Source organism: Nicotiana tabacum, chromosome 20 (genome assembly GCF_000715075.1).
Source record: "Nicotiana tabacum cultivar K326 chromosome 20, ASM71507v2, whole genome shotgun sequence".
NCBI classification, from domain to species: Eukaryota; Viridiplantae; Streptophyta; class Magnoliopsida; order Solanales; family Solanaceae; genus Nicotiana; species Nicotiana tabacum.
This window is the reverse complement of record NC_134099.1, coordinates 2,574,129-2,598,500: the sequence shown is the minus strand read 5'-3', so window position 1 is coordinate 2,598,500 and position 24,372 is coordinate 2,574,129. Positions and strand designations below refer to the sequence as shown.

Genomic DNA, 24,372 nt, shown 5'->3' with positions numbered 1-24,372 from the left:
AATTTGTGTTCTTCAAAGTGAGACAAGACATCTGCAAAACTAATCAAGCAATTTAACATAAGCAGTTAAAAATTACTATGAGAATACATAAGATTTAACTATGGTTAAGTGGATAATGTATCTATAAAAGATACACATCTTGCATTTGTTGATTTAATGTAAATACATATGCAAATAGATTTTTAGCGTACTCCCTCCGTTCACTTTTCCTGGAAACAGCCTCTACCCTTCGGGGTAGGGGTAAGGTCTGCGTACATATTACCCTCCCCAGATCCTACTTGCGGGATTATACTGGGTCGTTGTTGTTGTTGTTGTTGTTGTTGTTGTTGTTGTTGTTGTTGTTGTTGTTGTTGTTGTTGTTGTCCTTGTGCTTTACTTTTAATTGTCCACTTTTGACTTTTGCCTGTGTCACTTTCTTACGTTAGAAGAAAGGAGTTCAAAGAAGTATGGGGCCGATACGCGAAAGGATCAAATCCCTTTAAGAAAAAATAAATAAAATATATATTTTATAATTTTACCCATAATAATAATAATATCATTTTCAAAAGTTTTGGAAAATGATTTGAGGAATGAGTATTTAATGATAAGGGTAAAACAGAAAAAGAAAAAAAAGATTGTCTTTCTCTTGATTTAGTATAATGGACAAGTAAAAGTGAAAATATTATTAGTATAATGGATAAATAAAAGTGAACGAAGGGAGTATATCAAGTTTTTTTTTTAGGAGCGGGAAGTTTCATATAGGGAAAAGTAATTAGGTTATTCTATTTTTCGGAATCAGCAACAATATATTTGTTTTGGTTTGTTTTAAAAATATGATATTAATGGTGTTAGCAACTTCAAGACCTATGTTGCATGCTCAACTCGGTAAGTATGAAACTTATATAGAAGACAGACTGAGAAGAGGAAATGAAAATTGTTATTGCATTAATTAGTACTAAAATTATATTAAGAATAATTGTGTCCAAGTGAAAATTGTTTTACATTTTTTTGGAAAGTCCGCAGCAAATAGTACTTACTTATTTGGGAAAAGGCCAACTTTCAACAAAGGAATTAGAAGTCATAGCTCCATCTGATGTTTAATTGTGCACTAAATTCCCGCTATGTGCGGGGTTCGGGGAAGGGTCGGACCACAAACAAGGATCTATTGCACACACTCTTACCTTGCATTTTTGCAAGAGGTTGTTTTCATGGCTTGAACTCATGGCCTCCTGGTCACATGGAGGTGACTTTACCAATTACGCCAAGACTCCCCTTTTCATTTCTAATGAAGCATTATTTAAAAAAAAATTAAAGCTTTACTTATAGAAAAATAAATCTAAACATGACAAAAGAAGCATAATTTCAGCTTGTAAACGTTCTCCTAATTTCTCTTTTATAGGAAAAAGACCAAGACTAAAAGGTTAATTTACAGAACTCAGAACAATAAACCAAAAACTTTCACTACTTGTTGTCCGGCCGTTCCCCAGACCCCGCGCGCATTGCGGGAGCTTAGTGTAACAGCCTGCCCTTTTTACTAGCTAAGAGCCTAAGTTAAGGGTCACTGACTAGCACCACATGTATTATCTTCAGAAACAGCAGGCGAGTCAGAAACAGAATCAGCAGTGTCATGAGAAGGTGAAACCTCAACCCCTCTCAACTCTTCTATCATTTTCACAACATAATTTATCTTTGGCCTTTGATCTGGTGATGCTGCAGTACATGCCATTGCTATTTGCAATAACCCCACCATTTCTTCCTCAATGTCCTTATACCTCATCAACTCCAAATCAAACACCTCCGCCGTCCACTCTTCCCTCACCACGGATTGCACCCACCTCGGCAAGTCCACGACACCTCCATAGCCAGTCCCAAGACCACCGTTATCCACGACCGAGGGGCATTTCCCTGTTAGCAGCTCGAGGAGTAGGACCCCGAAGGAATAGACGTCGGATTTTTGAGTTATTTTTCGACCGTCCAATGCTACTTCAGGGGCGCGGTAGCCATTGGTTTTTGGGACGGAAGATGGCGTCGCGAAGATGGCTAGACCGAAGTCGGAGACACGTGCATTGCCACCTTTGTCAATGAGGATGTTAGTTGACTTGATATTTCCATGAGTTAGTTTCAAGGATTTGCATGAGTTGTGGATAAAGGCTAGCCCTCGAGCCGCTCCGGCTGCAATCTTTAACCTTGTTGTCCAGTCCAAAGGAGTTCTTCCCGGCCCTCTGTTTCCTGTAGCAAAAAAAGATTCATGCCCATCAAAATATTTACCCAAACTACTACAAAGATCAAATATTTCCATTTTTCTATTTATTTGCCTAATGTAGTACTAGTATTTGTTATTGAAAGATGAAAGGGCAACTGTAACCAGACAAAAGAACAAAAACATGGGAAGAGAGGACAGGAGTATGAATTTGACATAACAAACTTTTTGATGGAATAGTACATAACAGTTCTTATTCCTAAGATGAGAAAAATCACATCTGAAGCAGCTGTCTACTGTTACATGAGTGATAGGTACAATTCAACAAGATGTTGATCCTGTACTATTTGAAGCAGAAACGAACAAGAGCTTATTTCATTATCTACCTACCCAACTTATGCAAGATTTGCAGAATGGCACTATGTGAAAAACTTGTGAGGTCAAAAAGACAAGCAAAAGCTGTAGAGCTAAATGGGACAGTAGGGTATCCATTGCCTAAAAAGGTGGAATTTTGCTTCTTTTGCTTTAGCCCAAAGAAGAGAGAAAAACACATTATATACAGCTGGTAAGAGACTTCCTTTGATCTGATCTTCTCACTTTAAGACCATTTTGAGTAAATTAGATTCTTTAAAAAACTTTTTAAAAATAAGATCCGACTTATGTTGCTCGGACTCTCCGAAAATGTCACCGGGTGCGTGTTGGATCCTCCAAAAGTAGTGCATTTTTGAATGGAGGATCCGACACGAGTACGACAACATTTTGGAGAGTCGCGCAACATAGGATCTAACAGAAAGTTTGAACTTAAATATGAAACTCCCTGCATTCGACTATCAAGATTAAACTATGTTACAAAGAATGTAAATTACTAACATACCTTTCCAAAAAAACTCTAATACTTGACTATATAAGTTATATCGTGTAATGAACAACATAATCACTATTGTAATGTAAATGCATATCTGATGCAAATTCTACACAAATCCCAACTGCCCATCCCAAATGCAACTTGAATAAGTGGTCAGTCACCAGCACTCATTTTGAAGCTCCAATTGGAGAAAAAGAACTCTCAAACAGGACTAAAATGATATTATATTGATTTTCAGTAATCCCACATGACTGGCTTCAATTATGTAACTTTTTCTTCATAAACAATTACTACTAAACAAACCATAACCAAAGCTCTCAGTAGTGGCCATCAAAAAACCCCCAAAATTACTGTCTAGTATTGACAATCATACATCCCATCTCAATTCCTATTATGCAACAGAGGCTAGTCCTGATTAACAGTTGCAGACCAAAAAGCAATTAAAGACAAAAAGCCAGACTCAAACCCCATGTGATTTATGCTACTAATTGCCAAACTTTTCCCCCCCCCCCCCACAAAATCAAATCAATATTCTTTTCAACAACACAATTCTAAAGATCACATTTTCATTAAAATAAACAACAAAAAATCCAGTGGAATCCCACAAGTGAGATCTGGAGAGAGTAATGTGTATGCAGACCTAACCTCTACCTTACAAAGGATCTACCTTATGAAGGATGAATGTGAAGAGGCTAGTTCCGATAGACCCAGCTCAAAAACAGTAGAAGGAAGCAATAACCAAATAATAGCAACAACAAGGTAAAAGGCAGCCGAAGCAAATGTCAAAACATATAGTAATAACCAAGAACACGTAATACAAGACTAGTGTCGACTACTGGTAATAATGACGCACCGTTTAATAACAAGGAACTAGAAATAGGAAAATATACAACCGTAAGAATTAAAAATAAACAAGTCATCTGTAAATATTTTATTACTATCAATTTCTTGAAGAACAAAAGGTTGAAAATAACATACCATGAAGAAGCCAAAACAAGTTGCCATTAGTCATGAAATCATAGACCAGCAACTTCTCATCTCTAGCAAAATAATATGCTTTCAAACCAACCAAATTTGGATGTCTTAGTCTTCCCAAAACTTCCATTTGTTGCTCAAATTCCCTTTTCCCATAAACATTCAATTCTTTCAATCTTTTCACAGCCACTACATTTCCATCATCCAACACTGCCTTATAAGCAGTCCCAAATCCACCTTTCCCCAACATCTCAGCTGAAGCTCTCAACAAATCCTCGAGCTCAAACCTCTTCGCCCCTTCGAAAAACACCATCTTCCCCCTCTCGAACCCGCCCGTTTGGCCCTGACCCGAGCCCGTATTCGGATACGGGCTCGACGAGTACACAATCTTCTCACCTTCAAGAATCTGTGACCCATGTTTCTGAGATGACATTTTCCGAGTGCAGAAGAAACAGTAGAGCAATAAACAAACAACAACAAGAACAAACACATCCCCGAGTATTATCGCAATTATTGCTAATGAACTCATCTTACTTCCATTGCTATGACGTGTTACTTTTGGACTAGCGGATGTTGTGGTCACAGGCAATATACTAGGAGAAGACGCTACAGTACTTTTTGGACTCACCGGAGCTGCCATTGTCGGGTCACGAGGAATATTCACCGCACATTTTGGCAACGGAGAACCACAAAGAACCCGGTTTTTAACAAATGCAGAAACCGGAAAACCAGAAAGCGAAATGGGTATTTCCCCAACAAGTTTATTACCCGAAACATTAAACTCTTGAAGGTTAGATAGCTTAACCCCAGAAATCTCACCGGAAAAATCATTTTCTTCTAAACGAAGAGTAAGCAAATGAGTTAAACGGTTTACACTCGCCGGAATCTCACCGGAAAAGTTATTATACGACAGATCAAGCCGGTACAGCTTAAAAAGAGACGTTAAAGACACAGGAAAATCCCCAGAAAACTCATTATGCGAAAGAAACAGAAGTTTAAGAGCTGTAAGGTTAGAAAGATTCGGAACAGGACCTGAAAATTGGTTGTTTTTTAAGCTAAGTACACGAAGTTCTTTTAAAAATGAAAGGTTTTGAAAAGACCCTTTAAGGTTAAGATTTTCAAGAACGAGACGAGAGACTCGGTTGTTTAGACATGAAACTCCAGTCCATGTACATGGGTTAGTGCTTGAGTTCCAGTTTGAAAGTGAGTTGGTTGAATCACAAGCTGATTTGAAAGCTAGTAATGGTTGAATATCTGGGTTAAGAGAAGAAGAAAATTGGAGAAAAGAGAAGAGGAAGAAGAAGGAGATAGCTGTGTAATGGAGTTTTGTAGCCATTGAAGAGAGAGTGAAGGAGAGAGAGAGTGGAGAGTGTAGAGTGTGAAGAAGTAGGGAAAGAGAGAAGGTGGTAACGGGAAGGAGGAGTTGAGTGTAATTAATGTATGAAAATAATGTCACATTTCAGGATAATTAATGCTGGCTCGTATTTTAGTACTACTACTATAGTCTCTAGTCTTTTTATTTTTATTTTTTTTAATGTTTAAAATAAGTGCTTTTAACATATTTTGCTTCGATCAAATATAATTATAATCGCTAAATAAATATATTCTACATATATTAATTTATTCCTCGTCTAAAAGTATCCAAATTTTGATGCCCTCGAATTATATAAGAGCAATAATCAATGTATCTGCTTGTTCTCAATAGCCTTTTTCACTTCTTTTCGAAAGGAAACTTTATTCTTTAATTGCCCAACTATAAATTCTGCAAGAATGTTAGAGTTTTCATAAAGTTTTGCATTTCTTGTGACGAGAATACTTTATATATTAATATATAAAAATATAAACTTCCAAAATAATAACAAGGTCCATTGTCTTATCACACAAAACTATTTAATAAGTTCGTTACACGTATTATTTGACTAAGTTATTCTTTACATTTTCTCACATTATTCTTTATCCCTACTCAGGTTTTTTAGATCATTTTTTGAAATCGGAATATATTTTTATAAAAATTATTTTATGTCTTTTTTATTTTAATATAATACTTATTTTGGACCTTATGAGAATGGTTTTACCCCGCTCCTCAATCTTATTCTATTTCCAATCATGCTTCTGATTATCTTTCAGTTGTGGAAACAAGCACCTATTCCTATCGGTTGAGTAGCCTCCTTGCAGCTTGTTTGGATGGTTGTTATATATCGATTTATAATATATCTTATCGTATTATATTATATTGTACTGTATCGTTTGATGAATATAATATTTGGATAAACTGTATCATTTGCTATCGTTTTATGATATTACGCACCAGCAATATGAAGAATAAACTTGTAATATTATTAAAAAAATTATGATACGAGGTAGAATTATTATATAAAAAGATAGGAGAAATGATAAATAAGATTATTTATTAATAATGAAGGGCAAGATGGGAGGAAAAAAAATAACAACGCGATCACACCAAATCAGTTGTTACGTAACCAAAGATTTAACGATATAATATAATAAAATTTAAGTAACAATAAAAAAATTATATTTAAAATAACAATACGATACAATATAAAGGCAATAATTATCCAAACAAGCTGTTAAGAGCATATTGTCCCCTTTCCAGTGAAAGAAGGAGGTTAAAATGGATCCAAAATAATACTATTAATAATACATTTGAGCTTAAATGATTTTAAACTAGTTATGTGTCACTTACCATCTTTTGTAGGTTACTAATTTAGAATGATAAGAAAATAAAAATAAAGACTAGCTAAATTAGAATGATCATAATCGTTGGTATTTGTGTAACATGATACAATAAAGATTCAGTAGTGTATATATATTTTTTAAATCTAAGGATGAAAATCTCATAAACAACATTAGTTTTAAAATTCACAAGAAATTTAAAGCAGTAAGATATTTGATGTTCAGTTTCAAAAAAATAAATAAATAAATAAATAAAAAGTGTAGGGAGTAATAATTATCTCATTTTAGTCATTGACTTTAAATCAATGAAGAGGTTTTATCCCATTCATGAGGTGAATAACGTATTTCTAGAAAATTTATAAAGTTACTAATAAATTATACTATAGTTTATTACAAAACTTATTAGTTGAATTTAGCTATTTGTTCGAGTCACAACTTAAATATTTTTCCATAACATTATAGCAAATATAAAAATTGGCAGCTCGGTACATAATGCATCACACGTTTATGCACACAAGGGGCGAAACTACACACTGCTAAGGGTAATCAATTGACTACCATTCGTTGGAAAATTACATTGCATATATAGGGTAAATATTATATTTTAAAGATATATAATATATATTGAACACCTTTTATCGAGGATTTCTTTTACTTATTTCAAGTTTGAACATACGGAACTTTTTTGCCTCGCCACTGATGCACACTATAGCAAATGTAACTATATATAACCAAATAAAGATTAAAGAATCCTAGCATGTACCTTTAATATATAAGAAAAATTAAAAGAAGATGAATATTTTAAAACATTTGTACTATGCAAATGTTTGTCCGTTGATCATGGGCGAAGCTACATGTTGTAAAGGGTGGTCCCTTTGTCGGAAAATTACATTGCGTATATAAGTAAAATATTACATATTAGAGGTATATAATATATATTGAACACTCTTTCTAGGAGATTTTTTTCACTTCTTTCAAGTTTAAACACCCTTGAGTAAATTCCTGGCTTCGCCACTGTCGTTGATGCATATTTTCCTTTCTTAAATTCATATATAATTTTGATATTAACCAAAATAAAGGGGAAAAAAAAGATAGAGGAAGTGCATGCTAGGGCTTAGCTTTAGTGGTAGATGTGTCCTGAAAATGAGAAAAAAGGTCCATAAAGAAACAAAGCAACGTTCTTTTGGTCTCCTTGAAATTCTCCATTTTTCACTTTTGCTTTTTGGGTACAAAAGATTTCTTGCCTATTTGTATTGTCACTTCTACAGCAGTTCTACTACTGTCACCTAAGAACGAACCCTTTTTTCAACAAGGACAACCTAGACTGTTTCTAAATAGAAACACGGCATTCTTCCCTCCAACAACTTTCCACTTTGTTCTTGGGGAGACTCGAACTCACAACTTCTCGGTTGAAAGTGATGGTTGCTTATCATCGGAGCAACCCCTCTTGTCTGTCTTTTTTCCTCTATCACTATTTTGAAACAACGGATAATTTGTCTACATTTTACAAAACCATTAATTATTTATGGGCAAATGAGAATTCATAAAATTTAGCGGCATTTGAACATAAAAATTGTAAAATTTCAAAATAATTTTTTTTTTCTTATTTGAAAAACACATGTTTTAGGATATGAAAATAATTTTGAGTTATTTTTGAATTTTTGTGAGCAATTGAGTGAAATTTTTTATATGTATTTTTACTAGAATTTTTAACTTTTAAGTTATACTAGTCTTAGGATACGCGCGTTGCGCGTGTACTTATCTAAATGAGTAAAAAGTGTTTTAAAAATCATTCGAATGTTATATTAACAATAATTTTTTTGGTGCTAATGTTTGAGTTATAAATAAAGTGTAAGTTCCTAAAAATGAAAAATATTGATCCTATATATCAATCATCCATTAGGAATAGGATGATTAGTTATTGTAGTGATTTTTTATTCCTATAGAATAATGGAATAACAATCCCAGAATAACTAATTTTGGGATAATCTGAGGTAACTTGTATCCAACCAAACAACCCTTTTTCAACTTAAGATTATATGGACATCACTAAGTTAGCATTAGGTTTTATGATTTTATTATTTTTAATTATTTTCTTGATGTAAAAACTTGGAATTTGACCTTTTTCTTATTTATAGAATTCGCCAATGAGCACATGATTTAGCGGTATTAAAAAGAATGCGGAAAATATTTTAAAAAAAATGTTATCATTTATAAAAATGATATTATTTGATAATGTTTGGGGGGGGGGGGGGAGTCCTTATAATTATTTTATTTTGTAACACGTTTTATATTATGAAAATTTTCATCTCTAAGTTTCTCATCAATAATTTTTTTGACTTTTGCAATTAAATGATAATTTTATTCAATGTGAAATCTCTATCTTTCAAGTTTAAATCACATTGAATAAAAATATATATTCACATTGTCTAAGTCTAAATCCAATTGAAGTCTAATTCTTGTTTGCTTCTTCCGAACGCAGAAAGAAAAACTCAAAAAAAAAAAAATATGATGCATTTTATTCATCTCAAACAGGGATTGTGACAAATAAAAATTCATGGAGGTATACCAACTTTCAGCCTCATAACATTGATCAATCTTTACAGACGCTAAATTAGCACTTTCAGATTTATTCTTGTGACCTTTAGATAGATTAATAGAAATTCCTCCCATAGGAAGATGACAATTTTTTCCTTTGAGCAAAAAAAAGGGACGCAATAATAGAAGTCTGAAGAGAAGGAAAAAGCGTTAGGAAAATTTTTAAAAGAAATTTTATCCAAAAACTATTTTTCTAATTTTTTTTTAAACATTGTTGTATAATTTTATACATCTGCTTTGCAAATTTAATTTATTTTAGTAACAACACACTGATCACAAAGATTGAACAAAAAGATTCAAGACCCACTTTCTAACTTATTAACTAAAAGTATCGTTTCAATCAGAACAAAAAAAGATGAAAAATAAGGAGATTTACACAATGCATCAAACAAAAGAAATCATAAATCCACATGAAACCATAAACTTTCACCTAAAATTCAAATAAGAAACATAAATTCCGATATCATTCTCATGACTTTCTTCATAATATACATACAAACAAAAGGACCTTTTATTGAATAAGTAAATTATTCGTGAAATGAAACACTAACATTATTTTCTAACTTTTTAGTAATTTGGAGAGTCCTAAAAATTGAAAGGCTCGAAACTTTACCTAAAATATCTAGAATTAATCGGGTAAATTGTTATGTTAATATAAAAATTAATTAATTTCTAAGTCCTAAATATTAGAAAAATAATTAAATGACTATTTTGAAATATTAGGAAATAATTAACCGACTATCCCTAAATATTAGGAGAAACAGTTAAATAACTATTTTGTCAAATATAAAGTCTATTTTATTTATGGGAAATATATTCTACGAAGCCGAAAAGTTTGTGACAAATAAAAAAAGAAAATTCAAAACAAAGAGAAGTACAATAATCAAGCACAAAAAAGGTAGAAAGCGCTCTTATTTGGAAGTTCAAGATATGTTTGAAGATTAATGATTTGGTCTAACGACAAAAGGCAAAGTTTGGGACTTTGATTAGATTTATGATTTGTTTAATTTGTCTTTCACACTTTCTTATATGAAATGAATAAATAAATTATGACCTTCTGTTTCTCTTCTTGTCTCCAACGTGGGGCCAAATCAATGCTATAATTTGCTTGATTTCATGCAACATTTCCAATGTATCACTTTATTTTAATATATACTTTAGCACTTTTTCTTTGAATAAAGAAGCCTTTAATTCTAATGGAGCCATCAATTTTGATGGTGCTGTTCAAGAATTTAGCTCCAGAAAGTTAAAGGGGAGCGGCAAAAGCAATTGAAAGGGAAATATCCATGAAACCTCTTCTTGGCACGATTTTCTGATATCTTATTTTCTTTAATGTAAAAATTTACAAATCTAGTAAAATGTGTCTTGATAATAAAATTAATTTGTTTGGGAAAATGACACTGTATAGTCGCTTTCAAACATATCCCATATATATATATATATATATATATATATATGTATATATACATACATGTTTGCGGTTGACGGATATAAATAGTTTCGGCCGCGGGCTAAAAATAATCTTTGCCCAAGTTGTTTTGGCCAACCCGAGATTATAATGGGAGTTTTGCATTTGTGCCCGTTTTTGGGGTCACAATTAATCCTATACGCACTTCGCAAAAAGATTGCAAGTCTACCCACTTTATGATCAACTTTAGACTTATCGGGTCTGAAGTTTAAAAAATTAGTCTAAAGTGAAAAAATTACACTTCAGATGAACTTAAGGCCTAATAGGCCTGAAGTGCAACTAATGGTTCATGCATTTAAGGTCAATAAGTTTGAAGTGAAAAATTACACTTCAGATGCACTTAAGATCAAAAAGTCTGAAGTGCAACAAACGTTTTCATACACTTAAGACCAATAAGTCTGAAGTGCAACAAACGTTTTCATACACTTAAGACCAATAAGTCTGAAGTGAAAAATTGCACTTCAAATGCACTTAAGACCAAATAGGTCTGAAGTGCAACCAATGGTTTCATGCCTTTAAGGCCAATAAGTGCGAAGTAAAAAATTGCACTTCAGATGCACTTAAGACCAAAAAGTTAAGTGCAACAAACGTTTTCTTACACTTAAGGCCAATAACTCTAAAGTGAGAATTTTGTACTTCAGATGCACTTAAGGCCAAAAGGTCTGAAGTGCAACCAACGTTTTCATGCACTTAAAGGCAAAATAGGCCTGAAGTGCAAATTGTCAAGAAACAGTAATTTGTTCTTCGAATTTTAACAATCCCCAATATACGATTTAATACTTAAATCTACTCAAAATGAGCTCAATTTTGAAATATAACCTCCAAATATCATCAAGAACAAACCCCAATCATCAATTTGTCAAAACAACAATAAATCTAACGAACTATTTTGCAATTAAGAAAAAAAAACCTAAGTAATAGCAAAAATAAAGTGCCACAACAGCTCATCACTCTAAAACATCATAAACTACCTTAAAATATATTCACAAACGTCATATAGAATTACCGTTACCCGAAAAAGAAGGAGGAGGAGAAAAAAAGTCTGAAGTTGTTTAAACAGTGGGTACAAGTTTAAAGAAATTTAAAAAATGCGTACAAATTAAATGGGGGCACCAAATAGGGTGTCTGTGCAAAATTACGATTTAATTTAGAAATTAAAATCCGAAACACATCTTGATATTAAAGGTGTTATATCAGTTTGCTTGACTTGGAAGTTTAACGTTAAATCTCAAGTTCTCATTTGAAAATAAAATGAAGCTGAGAGATTGTATGGTTCATTATAAATGTTCTTTTTCTTACACTATCCTTTTCACATATTGGTAAAAAATAACACCAAAAATCAATAAATAAAACACAAGATTGTTAATAGGTCCATTTTTTTTAAAATTCAAACTGTAATTAGCCATGAGAGATCATTTTCTCGAAGTAAATAAATTTGTATTTAACCTATCCTAGTAAAATGATGAGAACATTAAATCCCTAATTTGTAGCAAGAAAATATTCTGGCGAACTTAAGAAAACACCATAGCTTGGACAACAGTATTAATAGGCCTCAGCTAGCCCAATTGTACCCGTTCTTGGACTCTCATACATGTCTTTGGGCCTGAGATTTTACAAAAAAAAATTAAAAAATTAACCCAAATAGCCGTTCACCTAAAAATAGCTGGCAGATGCATAATATATGTGTAATTCATGTATAATATGTGTATAACTGTGTATAATCGATATATAATCTATGTATATCGGTTTGAAAAAGTAAACACTGAATCTAACAGGCTATTTGTGTAACAATCCCTTTAAAAACGTGAGGCTTTCATGGTAATTTGTTCTTACCTTTGGGGTTGTTTGGTACAATAGTAAAAATATCCCATGTGATTAGTTATTCTACCTTTTATATGAGATAACTAGTCCCATCATTTAGTATAAAAGTTATCCCCGGATTAGCGAATATCCCAAACCAAACATAGGATAAAGTTAATCACAAACTTTTATCTCGGGATTATTATCCTTATCACATGCACCAAACACCTATTAATTTGTGTAGATGTCGGCTCTGCGAGGGGCTGGTCTTAGCCAAATGTCCCCAAAATTGTGATGACCCAAAGAGTCATCTTCTGTTTTAGAACTCGAATCCGTGTTCCGAGGCCTTAAAAACCTCATTGTAGCTCACCTCGATTTGCATGCGCAGTCCGGGCGTGATTCCGGAAAGCTTTTATTTGGAAAATTTATGAAATAACAATTTTAGCCTAAAAAGTTGATTTTAGTTGACTTTGGTCAACATATTGGGTAAACAGACCCGGACCCGTATTTTGACGATCCCGTAGGTCCGTAGTAAAATATGGGACCTGGGCGTATGATCGAAATCAAATTTCGAGGTCCCTAGCCCGAGAAATGAATTTTTGATGAAAATTGTAAAACTGAAATTATAAAGGTTTTAAGAATTTGGTTAATAATTGATTTTGTTGATACCGGACCCGTATTATGGTTCCGGAGCTCGATAAAGGTCTGTTATGATATTTGTATCCTATTTGTGAAATTTGGTGAGAAACGAAATTTATTTGACGTGATTCGGACCTTGGGTTGAGAAAATAGAAATTTTGAAACTTTCTTGAAAATTTCATATAATTTGGTGCTAAATTCGCAGTTTTAGGTATTATTTTGGCGATTTGATCGCACGAGCAAGTCCGTATGATGTTTTTAGACTTGTATGCATGTTTGGTTTGGAGGCCCGAGTGTTCAGGTGAGTTTCAGATAGGCTTCGGGATGTTTTGGACTTGGGAAATTTTGGTTTTTCTAGAGCTTCAGCACTTGTTGCTGTCATCTGGTATGTCCTTCTTCGCGTTCACGAAGGAACTCTCGCGAACACGAAGAGTATGTTCGTCTAAAGGAGAAATCCTTCTATGTGAACGCGAGCATTGGTCGCGAACGCAGAGCGTTAGGGGCAATACCCTTCGCGAACACGTCCAGGTTATCGTGAATGTGAAGCATGGGACCTAGGGGAGGGGAAAGCTACTCATCGTGAACGCAGCACTTGGCTCGCGAACGCAAAGGGTTTCTTGCAAACGCATAGGCCAATGGGGCCAAAGCTTCATGATCGCCACAGGCCTCTAACGAACGTGATTAAGTCCTGTCCAGTGATCTTAAAACAGAACCAACATGGGATTTCTTAAAAAAATTCACAACTCTTTCCCTAGAACTCAACCTAAGAGCGATTTTGAAGAGGGATTTCAACACCAAATCATAGGTTTGTGTACTTAAACTCATTTCCTTCAATTTCCATCAATAGCCATTAGATTTCTAGCCCTAAATCTTGTTTTTTCAGGGTAGAATTAGGGATTTTGGGGGGAAATGGGGATTTTGCAAATTTGGGAATTTAGACCTCGATTTGGGGTCGGATTTCGAAACTAATTACATATTTGGGCACATGGGGGAATGGGTGAATGAGTTTTGGTTTGAACCTTGAGTTTTGACCAAGCGAGCCCTGGGTCGGTTTTTGACTTTTTGGGAAAATGTTGGGAAATCTATAATTATGTATTGGAATTGATTTCTTTAGCAATAATTGATGTTATCACGTTAATTATGATTAGATACGAGTGGTTCAGATGTGGAAATTAGAGGAAAAATGATAATTGGGCTTTGAGTTGGCTTGTGGATCAAGGTAAGTATTTGGTCTAACTTTGACTCGAGGGATTAGGGATCCCCGACTTGATTGCTATATGAAATTCCATGTGTGTGGCGTATAGGTGTGGGACGAGTACCTATGCGCCGCCAAATTATTTGCTTAGCTTGTTCCCTTCCCCGTTCCTAATATATTATCTTCCTGTCTTAATTGCTTCATGCTTATTGGTACTTACATGTCTAATTGCTTCCTGTTAGATGTTGTTTTCTCTATTGAAGGTATTTGTAATTATGTAGTTTCATTGTGTTATATTATTGGTTTAAGCTGGTTTATCGGTGTTTCATAGTATATTTTGGTTGGTCTCGCCATGTAGTACTTACAATGTGAAGTTCCATAATTATATAGCCTTCTGTTGATTTGGTTGGAAGTTTAAGTATTGTGGAGTGTTTTTAAACTAAACTATGAAATTTCTATTCTTATTATGTGGTTTGTACTGATATGATGATATCGGGTTGCATGTTGCAACAAGAGGAATAAGGGTGAAATGTGATTGTCTGGTGGGATCGAGTTGTGCGCCGCAACATGAATAATAAGGGTGCACATGTGGGATCGGGTTGCACGCTGCAATATGAGGAATAAGGGTGATATATTTAGGAGTAATAAAGGTAGATAGGTGGGATCGGGTTGCACGCTGCAATAAGAGTAATAAGGGTGAATGTTCATATTGTTACTGATAATATGTAATCTTCCTCTGCTGTGATTTTATTCTGTAGTGTTATAACTCTCTTAAGGATTGGTTATAGCTGAGTACTGGCAAGACAATTGAGTTTCGTATTTATTTTGTTGTAAGTTACTATTCCATTTCATTCCATATTTCCTTTTTGCTTTATTATAAATTGTATTCAGGTTATATTGTAAATGCCCCGCCTTAGCCTCGTCACTACCTCGTCGAGGTTAGGCTCGTCACTTACTAGTACATGAGTTCGGGTGTATTGATACTGCACTCTGCACTTCCTGTTCAGATTTTGGAGCTGGTTGTGGCTGATCGAGAGGCCGGTTGCCAGCATTCACCTAGGAGACCCAAGGTAGCCCTGTAGGTGTCTGCAGGCCTAGGCGTCCCCTCCTATGTTTCCACTTTCCTATTTTATCTTCTTTCGAGACAGATGTACTTTTCTTTTAGACTAATACTTGTAGATATTCTTAGTATGTTCGTGGATTGTGACACCAGTTTCTGGGTGGTAACAGTTTCGGAGTTGTTATTGGTATATAGATAACCAGTTTAATATGTACTTTCGCGTTTATTTTTGTTTGATTTAGCTTTGTTAATTTTAACTTTAAATAAATATAAAGAAAAAAAGGTGATTAAGATTCTAACGTTGACTTGCTTAGCGAGTGTGATGTTATGCACCATCACGGTCCCGACGGTGGGAAATTCGGGTCGTGACAAGTTGGTATCAGAGCACTAGGTTGCCTAGGTCTCACAATTTATGAACAAGCGGTAGAGTCTGAGGGATCGATACGGAGATGTTTGTGCTTATCCCCCTGAGGCTACAGAGTTTAGGAACAATTTCACTTCTATTCTTCTATATCGTGCAATTTTTGATCTCTCAATGCTAATTGAACTCTCTACTCTTGTTCCTTCACAGATGGCGAGAACATGTACTGCTTCATCAGCTAATCAGCAGCCCGAGCCCCCAAGCGGCAGCTCCTATGAGGGTCAGAGGACGAAGCCGAGGCCGTGTTAGGGGTCGAGGAAGGGGAAGGGCTCAGCCCAGAGCTCGATCAGCAACACTAGCGGTAGAGCCTTAGGTAGAGTTTGATGAGGAGGCTCTAGCCCAGACCGTTCCAGCTGGGCTATCTCAGGTTCCAAAGGGGTTCATCGCTACCCCGATACTTCAGGATGCTTTGGTCCTTCTAGTAGGCCTTATGGGGTGTGTTGCACAGGCCGACACATTCCCTGTAGCACTAGGTCTCTCAGGATGGGGAGGAGCCCAGACTCCCGTTACTCATACTCTAGAGCAGATGGCTCCCCAATTTCATATTGCAACAACTCAGCCAGTTGGGGTAGTTCTGCCGAGTGTTGCAGCATAGACCGGCGATGGATCAGCTATGTCTTTTGAGGCTCTGTGGATATTGGATAGGTTTATCAAGCTTTTCACCACTACCTATGGCGGTACAGCTTCAGAAGATCCCCAGGACTATTTAGATAGTTGTCACGAGGTGTTATAGAACATGGGGATTGTAGAGTCCAATGGGGTCGACTTTGCTACTTTTCATCTGCCATCTGCCAAGAAATGGTGGAGGGATTTTTATTTTTCTAGACCAGCTGAGTTGCATGCTTTGACTTGGGACCAGTTCTTACAACTATTTCTCGAGAAGTTCCCTCTGTTACTCAGAGAGGCTGTTCGAGCGCCTTCAGTAGGGTTCTATGACTATCACTCAGTACGAGACTAGATTTGTTGATTTGTCCCGTCATGCTCTTCTTATACTTTCTACCGAGAGAGAGAGGGTGAGGATGTTTATTGAGGAACTTGCTTAGCCTATTAGATTGCATAGACAGGGAGTGAGACTTCTTTCCAGGATGTAGCCAATGTGGCCAGACGAGTTGAGATGGTTCTATCATAGGGGAGTGGTCAGGGGTCTGACAAGAGGCCTCGTCACTCCGGTGTATTCAGTGGGGCCTCATTTGGAGGTCGGGGTACTTTTGCTAGGGGCCATCCTCCTAGGTCGTTTCATTCAGCACTTCAGACATCCCATGCAGCTTCAGGGGGTCGTGGTCCTTATGTACCTCCTTCAGGGCAGCCAACTTATAGTGCACGACCAGCTCCTATCAAAGCACCTCATCTTCAGAGTTATTACCGCGGTCAGCTAGCCCGTTAGGGTCAGTCTCAATTTCCTCAGCCGTAGTATCAGGATGGATGTTTTGAGTGTGGTGAGTATGGGCATATCCGGAGGACCTATCCGAGATTAGTGGGTGTTCAGTCGTAGCAATAGGGTTCTCGTGCCATTATGCCCGGCACCGTCTGCTCAGCCAGATAGGTATAGGGGTCGGTGATCCAGAGGTAGGGGTAAATCCGCTAGAGGTGGAGGCCAGCCAGCAGGAGGTCGTCCCAAGGATATGGTTCAGAGTGGTGGGGCCCAGCCCCGATGTTATGATTTCCCAGCCAGGCCTGAGGCTGAGGCATTCGATGCTGTTATCACAGGTACTGTTTCGGTTTGTAGTAGAGATTCTTCAATTCTATTTGATCCAGGGTCTACATACTCCTATGTGTCATCTTATTTTGCTTCATATTTGGTTGTGCCCCGTGATTCTTTGAGTGCTCCCGTGTATGTGTCCACACCGGTGGGGGATTCTATTATTGTAGATCGTGTCTATCATTTGTGTGTGGTTATTATTGTTGGTCTTGAGACCAGTGTAGATCTCTTATTTCTCGATATGGTTGATTTCGATGTCATTTTAGGGATGGATTGGTTGTCACTCTACCATGCTATATTGGACTGTCAAGCCAAGACCAAGACCTTAGCCTTGCCGGGGTTGCCTCAATTAGAGTGGAGAGGGACTCCTGGTCATTCTACTAGCAGGGTTATTTCTTATATGAAGGCTCGACGTATGGTCGAGAAGGGGTGTTTGGATTATTTGGCTTATGTTCGTGATTCTAGTACGGAGGCTCCTTCTATGAATTTTGTACCAGTTGTTCGGGAGTTTCCAGATGTATTTTTTGCAGACCTGCCGGGGATGCCACACGACAGGGATATTGACTTTTGTATTGATCTGGTTCCGGGCACTCATCCATTTCTATTTTGCCATATCGTATGGCCCCGCCAGAGTTGAAAGAACTGAAGGAGCAGTTGTAAGATTTGCTTGATAAGGGCTTTATTAGACCTAGTGTCTCGCCCTAGGGTGCGTCGGTGTTGTTTGTAAAGAAGAAGGATGGGTCGATAAGGATGTGCATAGACTATCGGCAGTTGGACAAAGTCACCATCAAGAACAAGTATCAATTGTCGAGGATTGATCAACTTCAGGGTGCCAAGGTGTTTTCGAAGATCGATTTAAGGTCTGACTACTATCGGTTGAGGATTAGGGCATCCATGTCCTTAAGACAACTTTTCGGACTTAGTATGGGCATTATGAATTTTTAGTGATGTTATTTGGGTTGACAAATGCCCTAGCAACATTTATGGATTTGATGAACCGGGTGTTTAAGCCTTACCTGGATTCCTTTGTGATTGTTTTTATTGATAATATCTTGATCTACTCCCATAGTCGAGAGGAGCATGAGCAACATCTTCGGATCGTTCTTTAGACTCTGAGGGACAACCAGTTATATGCTAAGTTTTCGAAATGTGAGTTTTGGTTGAGTTCAGTTGCTTTCTTGGGTCACGTTGTATCAGCAGAAGGTATTCAGGTGGATCCTAAGAATATTGAGGTAGTCAAGGACTAGCCTAGACACACATAAGCTACATAGATCCGGAGTTTCTTGGATTTGGCGGGTTATTACAGTCGGTTTGTGGAGGGTTTTCATCTATAGTAGCCCCGATGACCAGGCTAACTCAGAAGGGTACCCCATTTAGATGGTCAGACGAGTATGAGGTGAGTTTTCAGAAGCTCAAGACAGTTTTAACTACGACACCGGTGTTGGTGTTGCCCACAGGTTCAGGGCCCTATACAGTATATTGTGACACATCTCGTATTGGACTTGGTGCAATATTGATGTAGGGTGGCAAGGTTATTGCATATGCTTCACAACAGTTGAAGATTCACGAGAAGAATTAACCAGTTCATTACTTGGAGCTAGCAGCCATTGTTCACACGTTGAAGATTTGGAGGCATTATTTATATGGTGTATCGTGTGAGATGTTCACGGATCATAAGAGTTTTATGTATTTTTTCAAACAAAAGAAGCTCAATTTGAGGTAGAGAAGGTGGTTGGAGCTGTTGAAAGACTATGATATTACCATCTTGTATCATTCTAGAAGGCCAATGTGGTGGCCGATGCTTTGAGTAGGAAGTCAGCCAGTATGAGCAGCCTTGTGTATATTCCAGTCAGTGAGAGACCGCTTGCTTTGGATGTTAAGGCTTTGGCCAATCAGTTCGTGAGGTTAGATATTTATGAGCCTAGTCGTGTCCAAGCTTGTACAATTGCTTAGTCTATTTGAGCGTATCAGAGATCGACAATATGATGACCCTAATTTGCTTGTCCTTAGGGACATAGTGCGGCACGGTAATGCCAAGCAGGTTACAGTTGGAGATGATGGAGTTTTGAAGATGCAGGGTCGTGTTTGTGTGCCTAATGTAGACGGGCTTTGTGAGTTGATTCTAGAGGAGGCCCACAGTTCCCAATATTCTATTCATCCGGGCGCCGCTAAGGTGTATCAGGACTTACGATAGAATTATTGGTAGAGAAGGATGAAGAAATACATTATTGCGTATGTAGATTAGTGTTTGAATTGTCAACAAGTAAATTACGAGCATCAGAGACCTAGTGGTTTGCTTCAAAAAATTGAGATTCCTGAGTGGAAGTGGGAGCGTATCACCATGGATTTTGTTGTTGGACTCCCACGGACTCAGAGGAAGTTCGATGCAGTATGGGTTATTGTGGATAGGCTGACCAAGTCAGCACATTTCATTCCCGTGGCAGTTTCTTATTCTTCAGAGAAATTGGCAGAGATTTATATCCATGAGATCGTTCGCCTTCATGGTGTGCCCGTGTCTATCATTTTAGATCGAGGTACGCAGTTTACCTCGCATTTCTGAAGAGCAGTACATCGTGAGTTGGGTATGCGGGTCGAGTTGAGCATATCATTTCATCCTCAGAGGGACGGACTGTCCGATCATACTATTCAAATCTTGGAGGATATGCTCCGTGCCTGTGCTATTGACTTTGGAGGTTCTTGGGATCAGTTCTTGCTGTTAGCGGAGTTTGCCTACAACAACAGTTATAAGTCAAGCATCCAGATGGCTCCCTATGAGGCGTTGTATGGTACATAGTGTCGATCTCCGGTTGGATGGTTTGAGCAGGGGAAGGCTTGGTTGTTGGGTACAGATTTAGTGCAGGATGCCTTGGATAAGGTTAAGATCATTCAGGATAGACTTCGTACATCTCAGTCCAGGCAAAAGAGTTATGCCGACCGTAAGGTTCATGACGTGGAATTCATGGTCGGAGAGAGAATGTTGCTTCGGGTGTCACCCATGAAGGGTGTGATGTAGTTTGGGAAGAAGGGCAAGTTAAGCCGCGGGCCTTTTGAGATTCTTGATCTAGTAGGAGAGGTGGCCTACAGACTTGCGTTGCCATCGGGTTTATCAGCGATACATCCAGTATTTTATGTGTCCATGCTTCAAAATTATCACGGCGATCCATCCTACGTGTTAGACTTTAGCACTGTCCAGTTGGACAATTTGACATACGAGGAGGAGCCGGTAACCATTTTAGACCGACAGGTTCGTTAGTTGAGATCGAAGAGTTACCCTTCGGTTCGTGTGCAGTGGAGAGGTCAGCCTGTTGAGGCAGCTACCTAGGAGTCCGAGTCCGATATACAGAGCATATATCCCCATCTTTTCACCGGCTCAGGTACTTTTTTATGTCCGTTTGAGGACGAACGGTTGTTTTAGAGGTAAAGAATGTGATGACCCAAAGGGTCATCCTCTGTTTTAGAACTCGAATCCGTATTTTGAGGCCTTAAAAACCTCATTATAGCTCACTTTGATTTGCGTGTGCAGTACGGGCGTGATTCCGGAAAGCCTTTATTTGGAAAATTTATGAAATAACAATTTTGGCCTAAAAAGTTAATTTTAGTTGACTTCGGTCAACGTTTTGGATAAATGGACCCAGAACCCTGTTTTGACACTCCCCGTAGGTCCATAGTAAAATATAGGACCTGGGCGTATGCTCGGAATCGAATTCCGAGGTCTCTAACCCAAGAAATGATTTTTTGATGAAAATTATAAAACTGAAATTATAAAGGTTTTAAGAATTTGGTTAATAATTGATCTTGTTGATACCGGGCCCGTATTATGGTTCCGGAGCCCCGGTATAGGTCCGTTATGATATTTGTATCCTATTTGTGAAATTTGGTGAGAACCTGGATTTATTTGACGTGATTCGGACCTTGGGTTGAGAAAATAGAAGTTTTGAAACTTTCTTGAAAATTTCATAAAATTTGGTGCTAAATTCATAGTTCTAGGTGTTATTTTGGCGATTTGGTCGTACGAGCATGTCTGTATGATATTTTTATACTTGTATACATGTTTGATTTGGAGCCCCGAGGGCTCGGGTGAGTTTCGGATAGGCTTCGGGATGTTTGGGACTTAGGAAATTCTAGTTTTTCTGCAGCTTCAACACTTATTGGTTTCCTTCTTCGCGTTCGCGAAGCTTCTCACGTGAACGCGAAGAGTAATATTGTCAGGGGGAGGTTCTTCTACGTGAACGCGAAGGGCTGGTCGCGAACGCGAAACATGGGACCTGGGGGAGGGGAATGTAACTTATCATGAATGCGACACTTGGATCACGAACGCGGAGGCTGGGGGGGAGTATGCCTTCGTGAACGCATAGGCCAATAGGACCAAAGCTTCGCGATAGCGACAGGCCTCTCGCGAACACGATTAACGCCTGTCCAGTGATTTTAAAACAGAACTAACACAGGATTTCTTCAAAAATTTCATAACTCTTTCCCTAGAACTCGACCTAGGAGCGATTTTGAAGTGGGATTTCAACACCAAATCATAGGTTGGTGTTCTTAAACTCATTTCCTTCAATTTCCATCAACACCCATTAAGATTTCTAGCCCTAAATCTTGTTATTTCATGGTAGAATTAGGGATTTTTGGAAAATTTGGAGATTTTGCAAATTTGGGAATTTAGAACTCGATTTGGGGTCGGATTCTGAAACTAATTACATATTTGGGCTCGTGGGGGAATGGGTGAATGTGTTTTGGTCCGAACCTCAAGTTTTGACCAAGCAGGCCCGAGTCGGTTATTGACTTTCTGGGAAAAATATTGGAAAATCTATAATTGTGTATTGAAATTGATTTCTTTAACAATAATTGATGTTATTAAGTTAATTATGACTAGATACGAGTGGTTCGGAGGTGGAAACTAGAGGAAAAGCGATAATTGATATTTGAGTTGGCCTATGGATCGAGGTAAGTGTTTGGTCTAACTTTGACTCGAGGGATTAGGGATCCTCGACTTGATTGTTATGTGAAATTCTATGTGCGTGTCGTATAGTTGTGGTGACGAGTACCTATGTGCCATCAAATTATTTGCTTAGCTTGTTCCCTTCCCCGTTCCCAATATATTGTCTTCATGTCTTAGTTGCTTCATGCTTATTGGTGCTTACATGTCTAACTGCTTCCTGTTAGATGTTGTTTTATCTATTGAAGGTATTCGTTATTCCGTATTTTCATTGTGTTATATTATTGGTTTAAGCTGGTTTACCCGTATTTCATAGTATATTTTGGTTGGTCTCGTTGTATAGTACTTACGGAGTGAAGTTCCATAATTGTATAACCTTCTGTTGATTTGGTAGGAAGCTTTATTGTGGAGGGTTTTTAAACTAAACTGTGAAATTTCTATTCGTATTATGTGATTGTACTGATATGATGGGATCAGGTTATACGCCCCAACAGGAGGAATAAGGGTGAAATATGATTGTCTGGTGGGATGGCGTTGCGTGCCGCAACAGGAGTAATAAGGGTGGATAGGTGGGATCGGGTTGCACGCCGCAACATGAGGAATAAGGGTGATATATTAAGGAGTAATAAGGGTAGATAGGTGGGATCGGGTTGCACGGTGCAACATGAGTAATAAGGGTGAATGTTCATATACTGATGATATGGAGTAATAAGGGTGAATGTTCATATTGTTACTGATAATATGTAATCTTCCTCTGCTGTGATTTTATTCTGTAGCGTTGTAACTCTCTTAAGGATTGGTTATAACTGAGTACTGGCAAAACAATTGAGTTCCGTATTTATTTTGTTGCAAGTTACTGTACCATTTCTTTCCGTATTTCCTTTTTTGCTTTATTATAAACTATATGCAAGTTATATTATTAATGCCCCGCCTTAGCCTGTCACTACCTCATCGAGGTTAGGCTCGACACTTACCAGTACATGGGGTTGGTTGTACTGATACCGCACTCTGCACTTTCTGTGCAGATTTTGGAGCTGGTTGTGGATGATCGAGAGGTCCGTCGCAAGCATTCACCTAGGAGACCCAAGGTAGTCCCGCAGGCGTCCGCAGGCCCTGGCGTCCCCTCCTATGTCTCTACTTTCATGTTTTATCTTCTTTCGAGACGGATGTACTTTTCTTCTAGACTAATACTTGTAGATATTCTTAATATGTTCGTGGATTGTGACACCAGTTTCTGGGTGGTAACAGTTTCGGAGTTGTTATTAGTATATAGATAACCAGTTTAATATATACTTCCGCGTTTATTTCTGTTTGATTTAGCTTTATTAATTTTAACTTTAAAAAATGTAAAGAAAAAAGGTGATTAACATTCTAACGTTGGCTTGCCTAACGAGTGTGATGTTAGGCGCCATCACGGTCCCGACGGTGGAAAATTCGAGTCGTGACAAAAATTGATGGTATTCAAAAAATAACCCCCAAACCCACACACAACTCTTCAAGGATTTACCGGCTTAAGTTGTTCATCGAAGTCCACCCAATTGTCATACTTTTGCTCTTCAGGATTTTTCTACCGAATTGGTAGAGTTGATTTTATTATTAACTCTACCTATTAAGTTGTTCATCAAAGTCTATCCAATTGTCATAGTTTTTCTCTTCAGGGATTTTTATATCGGGTTGGTAGAGTTGAAACTATGTTTACTCCAAGTTGTTTTGACGTCTATTTGATTGATATACTTTCTTGGGTTATTTTAATAAAATATTTTTTAAATTTGCAACTTCAATTTCGATCAAATCACACAAAAATCTGGTCCAAATGATCTCAAATTTGAAATAAAGCTTCCAA

At 37.3% G+C, this 24,372-nt stretch overlaps 1 protein-coding gene across 1 annotated transcript; it reads right to left on the bottom strand.

Moving 5' to 3' along the window:
• Window positions 1–1,344: 1,344 nt before the first annotated feature.
• Window positions 1,345–5,464, bottom strand: LOC107766951 (putative leucine-rich repeat receptor-like protein kinase At1g68400). Its single transcript, XM_016585866.2, has 2 exons — window positions 4,023–5,464; window positions 1,345–2,208 (listed from the first exon to the last, which is right to left on the bottom strand). The coding sequence occupies exons 1-2, from the start codon at window positions 5,353–5,355 to the stop codon at window positions 1,538–1,540; spliced, it is 2,004 nt and encodes a 667-aa protein (XP_016441352.1). The 5' UTR covers window positions 5,356–5,464; the 3' UTR covers window positions 1,345–1,537.
• Between the last annotated feature and the right edge of the window lie 18,908 nt (window positions 5,465–24,372).